General features: G+C 26.5%; 1 protein-coding gene across 2 annotated transcripts; it reads left to right on the top strand.

Moving 5' to 3' along the window:
• The first annotated feature begins 3897 nt into the window (after positions 1 to 3897).
• On the top strand, positions 3898 to 6744 carry LOC112696964 (peroxidase N). 2 transcript variants are annotated; one of them, XM_025749931.2, is made up of 4 exons: positions 3898 to 4157; positions 4267 to 4452; positions 5582 to 5747; positions 5970 to 6744. In XM_025749931.2, exons 1-4 carry the CDS (start codon positions 3948 to 3950, stop codon positions 6389 to 6391), a joined length of 984 nt encoding a protein of 327 aa, XP_025605716.1. In that variant the 5' UTR covers positions 3898 to 3947; the 3' UTR covers positions 6392 to 6744. The 2 variants fall into 2 exon arrangements, with proteins under 2 accessions (XP_025605716.1, XP_025605720.1); XM_025749935.3 differs by lacking the exon at positions 4267 to 4452.
• The last annotated feature ends 482 nt before the right edge of the window (positions 6745 to 7226 follow it).

A 7226-nucleotide genomic window follows, 5' to 3' on the forward strand; every position in this document is an offset into this window, starting at 1 on the left:
GAATATGTTTAAAATATAATTATTTATATTATATTTTTTATTAAATTAATTTGTTGAGAATAATAATTTCATGAAAGTTACCTACTATAATATAAACTTCTTAGCTACCTAAACTTTGTCGTTCCCTTGCTGTCAGGAGAATATATAACTCCTTATTGTATATTCTTGTGGCAGGACTCCTATATATTATTCTCAACTAAGCTACCTAATTAATTAGTTCAAGAGGATCATGGTTTTGCATGACATAATTTCCTAAGTTCAACGTGCTTATATAATTATTGCAAATAAAAATAATTTCCTAAGTTCAACGTGCTTATATTATTATTGTATAGAACGTACATAGATCATAGTGGATTTCCTATTTGTCTCCAACCTTATTTAGCTTAGCCAACATCGTGAAAAGAAATAAACTTCAATTCGATGAATATTGATAATAAAGACAAGTTCCCCCTTCACATAGTGCTTCTCATCACGTGCACAGTGATGTTACATGATCAGTAATTAAGAAGAGTTGTTATTGGATTATGGTTAACAGTTACTATAAGAGTGTATGTGTAGTTGAAAAATTATAAATAATTCATAAAAATTTTAAATAAAATATTATATTTTTATATTTAGTTTAAAATTTAAACAATTATTTTTAAATAAGTTTAATTTTATAAAATTAAAATACTATCATTTAAATTTTTACTTTTTTTATATAAATATACTTAATTTTTATAAAAATAAAATTTGAATAACAAAATAATACTTGAATCACACCACTCTAATTATATATCCATTGTCATAAGCAACTTAATGGAAGAAGCACTATATGCATGACTATACTTTATAAGTAGCACTTAATTAATCAACTGCGGTCAATAAATGATCAATTGAAACAATTTGAAGATTTAAAAAAGTGCACAAGTCAGTATTTTTATTAAAATTTGGTCAGTATTTAGTATTTGTTTGGGTACTACTATTAAAAAGATATTTTTTATTTTTTAACGTATTTGATAAATTTTTAGTAATAAAAATAAAAATACTAAAAAATAAAAAAATTTAGAAGCTATAATTTACATCTTTTTTTAAAAAATATTTTTTTCTTAAAAAAATATATTTTTCATATAATAAATAAATAAAAAAATATTTTTATATAATTATACCCAAACATAATTGATAGATAAAAAGATTTTTTTGTATAAAAAATCCAAACATAAATTACTTTTATTTTTTCATAAGATCTTTTAAAAAAATATAACTCAAAAAAAATATTTTCTTAGAAACTCACCAAAACAAACCGTAATCTGCAAAAAAAAATTGAATAATTTTACATTATTAAAAACATTAATAATAATTCATTAATAACTATAAATCACAAAATCTACTATTTCAACACTTATCTTTATAATATATATATATATGCTTATCTTGATTCACTGACATAAACGTGGAAAGCTCTACATTCATAGTTTGATAAGTTGCACCATCATATCGCACTTATAATTATTTATTTGGAGTATGGTTGAATAGAAGGTATTCATCCTCCTTTAAATAAGTAAAAAATTTGGATCTTATTTGGGTTAATTTTTTTTTCAAGAGTACAGTAATGCATGGAAATTAAAATTTTTAGTTAAAATCAACTAATTTTTTAAAATTCTAGCTTATAAATCATAGATTTTTAATTTTAAATCATAAAATTAAAAGAGTTATTCTTCGCATACAAGCGATTAAAGCTTGTAAACCTTACAAGTTCAATTAAAACTAACTCAAAACGCGATTCGAACCATTCTTTTTCCTCTTCGTCTTCTCTTTTTTCTTTTCTTTCGTTTTTTGCCTTCTCTTTCTCCTTCTTCTTATTTTTCTTACTGCACGTTCTTCTTCCTCTTACTATTCTTCTTCTTCTTTTCTTTCGTTTCTGCACGTTCTTCTTCCTCGTCTTCCTCTTCTTCTTCTTCATTTACGTTCTTTTCTCTCTGTTTTCTCATTTTTTTTATTTTTCATGGTGAAATCGTTTTTGAAGAAGAAGAAGCAGCAGAAGATGAGGAGGAGAAAGAGAAAGAGTTCTGAATTATGCATAAGATGTACTTCAACGAATTTTGGGTGTAGTTTTGTAATCTTTTGGGTGTATTTCTGTAATCCTTTGGGTGTATTCCTATAATCGTTTCGGGTGAATTCCTGTAACCGTTTGGGTGTATTTCTGTAATCATTTGGGTGTATTTCTGTAATCGTTTGGGTGTATTTCTGAAGTTCCATTATCTTCAAAAGGATTATAGAAATACACCCAAAGAATTACGAAAATACACCCAAAAAGATTTAAGAAATACACCCAAAATTCGTTGCATAATTCAGAACTCTTTCTCTTTCTCCTCATCTTCTGCTGCTTCTTCTTCTTCAAAACGATTTCAAAACTTAATTTCAGAAACCATGAAAATCGAAAAAAAAACGAAGAGGAAGAGGAAGAGGAAGAGGAAGAGGAAGAGGAAGAAGAAGAAGAACCGTTCTGAGTGTAGCGCTTTGAAAACAGGAAAATCGAAAAAAAAAACGAAGAAAAAGAAGAGGAAGAGAAAGAGGAAGAGGAAGAGGAAGAAGAAGAAGAACCGTTTTGAGTGTAGTGCTTTGAAAATAAGAAACGGTTGAATAACGCATTAAAAGATCCATATGTGTAGCAACTTGTAAGACGTGTAAGTCAAAAAGACTTATATGTGTAACACTCCTCAAATTAAAAATTACAAAAGAACTGTCTATACTTTCTTTTTTTTAATTACAAGATCCCTATAAATTACAATTTATCAATAAAGATTGTATTAATTATCTTATATGGTAATGAAATTTGAAAAAAAAATTGTTGTGAAAGAAAAATACATAATAAAAATAATTACTGATATAAAATTATTTTCATGTTGAATCATCTAACAATTTTTATTTTTACATAAAAACAAATACCTATGATTGGTGACTATAATAATTTCTTATCGGAGATAATTACAAATCAACTATGTTACGTACGTGTACATCAAAATCAACGATTAATATAAAATAAAAAAGTATATGAAACCGATTTAAAATCAGTCAATAATAGAATAACTTAATTAATTATAAATATAATAATTAGTTTTATTTATTTATAATTTAAAATATTGATTATTAAATGTTTTACCATATTCAAATTAGGAGGAGATACGTTCAGTATCATTGCAACGTGAATCACGGAAACTAATTCAATTAGCTTTCGTACCATCTACGTAGATGTTTTGGATTTATCCAGAAACATTTGGCTGGTTCTTGACTGAAATCATCTTAGTTCTCTAGCATTATTGATATAAAATATATATTAAAAATAAATTAAATCACACATATATTTATACACAGATATATTAATAACTGATTTTAGTAGCTAATTTTAGTATACAAATAACATTTTTGTTACAAATAACTCATTCTACTAGCTACCAATTGTCAAATCATCAAGGCAATTAATGCATGTTTTCATCCAACGGCTTATATTTATTGTTCTTTGTGCAGGAATAATGTTCATACCAACTTATATATTTGGTTCATGGAGTAGCTTTATTTCAAACATTGTCAGCAAGGGATATATATAAAGAAAGTTATGGTTGTTTTTGGCTGATTTTTTTTTGTTACTAAATAATGTTAGATAGACAAAAAAACAGTCATAACTTACCTTATTTAGTATTAATTAATTATCACAATAATTAATAAATACTAAATAAAATAAGTTATGACTGTTTTTGACTGATTTTTTTTGGTTACCAAATATTTGATATATTAAGAATTGAATTCTGTGACGCCACCAGCATTGCTAGCTAGCACTAAGAAGTCAAGTGGAGTTTTTATCTGAATATATAATTGAAATGTATCTCGTATATTTTTTTATAAATTAAGCATTCGTTGCTTATTGAGTTAAATCTTAGCTTAGCTTGTTATACAAAGTAACAAACACTATGAAGAGGGGATGTAGCTGTTACATTTGGGGCATGAGTATGTTGGTGTTGTTTTTGGGAGTAAGGTCCCAACTCACAACAGATTTCTATAACACAACATGCCCTAATCTTTTCAAAGTGGTAAGGAGACAGGTTCAAAATGCCCTCATGAATGAGATGAGAATGGGTGCTTCTTTGCTTCGTCTCCACTTTCATGATTGCTTTGTAAATGTAAGCTAATTAACAACTTAATTACTATGTTATATATTATTGGTTATTTTTGCATTACATAATAATCTTGGGCCTTGGGGTATGCATGTATGTTTTGGATGATCATCAGGGTTGTGATGGATCAATATTGCTAGATGGAGGTAACGATATTGAAAAGTTAGCGGGTCCAAATTTGAATTCTGTACGAGGATTTGAAGTTATAGATACAATCAAAAGTTCTGTGGAGGCTGCATGTAGTGGAGTCATATCTTGTGCTGATATATTAGCCATAACCGCCAGAGATGCTGTTTTCCTTGTAATCATTCTATCTTTTTATTCGTCGCTCACATAAAATTATCTTCTTATAAATACGATAAATGATAATTGTTTGATGATTTGACATATTTTACTCAGAATCACTGAGATAAAGATGTCTAAAACAATTTTTTTAAAGATATTTTTTAATAATTAAAATTTAATAAATATAATCGATTAAATCGTGTTATTTTTGTTAAAATTAGGTCGGACAAATTAATTTAACCGAAAAAATATTGAATCAAATTTTAAATTGGTCTAAATTAATATTATTTTTTATAAAAAATGACTACAATACGCTTATTATAAAAAATGACTAAAATACTCCTATTATATATATATATATATATATATATATATATATATATATATATATATATATATATATATTTGAAAACTCTAAATCCTAACTTTATGACGGCAGAGAAGTAAAGGGTTAGAATTTAAAATTCTCAAAATTAATAAGGGTATTGTAGTCATTTTCTATAATAAGTGTATTGTAGTCATTTTTTATAAAAAAATAATATTAATTTAGATCAGTTCAAGATTTAATTCATAATTTTTTTTCGATAAAATTAATTTGTCTGACCTAATTTTGACAAAAATAATATAGTTTGATCGATTATATATATGTGTTAAATTTTAATTATAAGAAAACATTTTTAAAAAAAGACGTTTTAGACGTCTTTATTGATGTGATTCCCATTTTACACTTATTGTTCTGCTAGGTTGCATTTGATCCTAAGAAGAAAAAAAAAATAAAACATAAAAAACAAGACACAAAAATTAATGTTCTTAGATTTTATTTAGTGATAAACTAAAACACGTTATGAAAATTTAATTTATTTATTTTTTATTAAAAAAATTTAAGAAAAAATATAATAATAAAAATATAAGTATAAAAAATTAGCAAGAATAATAAAAAATAAGGTGTATTTTTTGTTAGTGTTTTTGTGTCTTTTCTATTATAATGGACACAAAATACACTAATTCATTATCTATAGACACAATATCTTTATTCATATCTCATCTATTAAATACAATTTTATGTCTCTGTATTCCTATTTCAGTGTTCGGTACCTATAAATAAATGCAACCTCAAGTGATTAAAAGTTTTTAATGTTTTGTAGAGCGGTGGTCCATTTTGGAACGTTTTATTGGGTCGACGAGATGGGACAATTTCAAATGGAACATTGGCAAGTCAAGTTCTTCCAACTCCATTTGATCCATTGAATACTATTATTTCAAAGTTCACTAATGCAGGCCTCAATCTCACTGATGTTGTTGCTTTATCAGGTAATAAAACTAAGTATCAGGCGTAATAATAAGGAATTATATTGAAGATACACGTAAGGTACAGTCAAATTCACGTGAAGTTGATAACTGAAAGTCATTAGATGAAAATTTAGTCAAATCATTCAAATCATTTAACAGCTCTTAACTATCAACTTTACGTGAATTGATTGCACCTAAGTTTCCACCTTAATTTAGACTAATAATACTAATTTGTATGTGAAGGTGCTCATACTATTGGGAGAGGAAGGTGTGTACTATTTAGCAATAGATTATTCAACTTCTCAGGAACAGGTTCACCGGATCCAACACTAGACACTAGCATGCTTTCAGATCTACAAAGTTTGTGTCCCCAAAATGGTGATGGAAACACAACTGCTCCACTTGATAGGAACTCCATAGATCTATTTGACAACCACTATTTCAAGAACCTACTCAACTCCAAGGGCCTTCTTAGTTCTGACCAGATACTCTTCTCTAGTGATGAGGCTGTTTCAACTACTAAGGCTTTGGTCCAAACCTATAGCAATAATTCTGCACTTTTCTTTGCAGATTTTGCTAATTCTATGATTAGAATGGGAAATATCAATCCTAAGACTGGCTCTGATGGAGAGATTAGAAACACTTGCAGGGCCATAAATTCCTAGTATATATTTGCCATTATATCACGATTAATTAATTAGCAAGAGATGTGAAATAAGGTAGAAACTTCAATGGAAGTTGATAGCTAAGAGACGTTAAATAATTTGACATGTTTGACTGAATTATCATCTAAAGACTCTCAACTATCAATTTCATTGAAATTAACTGAATTTCCACCGTGAAACAATAATAACAAGATGAAGATCATCATGATCAATAGTGTAGTTTAGTTTTATTTGGTATTGGCGGTGTCTTGTTATGTTGTTCATGTTCATCAGCAGTTTAATATATGGTACTCAAATGTATTACAATACCAATTTCAAGAAGATTATGAAATTAATAATTAATAATTAACTAATGTAGTTCGTAATTAATTTCCAGCAATATATAAATGTATATATAGGATAAATTCTTCTAACATAAAAAAATTGATAAAATAAAAAAAAAGTCTAATTATTTTTAAATTAAGATGCTGAAATTTATAATAAAAATTATAAATTTAATTAATCTATATTACTTATCACTTTATAATTTTTCTTACAATCTTTTTTGTAAATATGACATACGTTAAAATGTTAATTATTTCCAAAATTGATAAATATTAACTACTCTTCATGGCAGAAAAAAACGGTTGACATTACAAAAATTGAAATAATTTATGTTTATTTTTGGGTAAATAATGCATATAAATTAAGCATTAGGTATATATATACGATTCCACCAAAATAAAAAATGTTACAAGGTTCTGTCAAAAACACTTTTCTATATAGTTTGAATTAGTGCAATTCGAATTACACACACTCTCAAGCACTAATTCGAATCACCCTTATTCGAATTATA

Source organism: Arachis hypogaea, chromosome 1 (genome assembly GCF_003086295.3).
Source record: "Arachis hypogaea cultivar Tifrunner chromosome 1, arahy.Tifrunner.gnm2.J5K5, whole genome shotgun sequence".
In the NCBI taxonomy this organism is placed as follows: domain Eukaryota; kingdom Viridiplantae; phylum Streptophyta; class Magnoliopsida; order Fabales; family Fabaceae; genus Arachis; species Arachis hypogaea.

What these genes read in the sequence shown, in the direction of transcription:
- LOC112696964 (XM_025749931.2), top strand. Translation starts at nt 3,948, where the DNA reads ATGAAGAGGGGATGTAGCTGTTACATTTGGGGCATGAGTATGTTGGTG. An exon ending in TTCATGATTGCTTTGTAAAT is followed by an intron (nt 4,158 to 4,266) that starts GTAAGCTAATTA and finishes GATGATCATCAG; the next exon opens with GGTTGTGATGGATCAATATT. An exon ending in TGATGTTGTTGCTTTATCAG is followed by an intron (nt 5,748 to 5,969) that starts GTAATAAAACTA and finishes TTGTATGTGAAG; the next exon opens with GTGCTCATACTATTGGGAGA.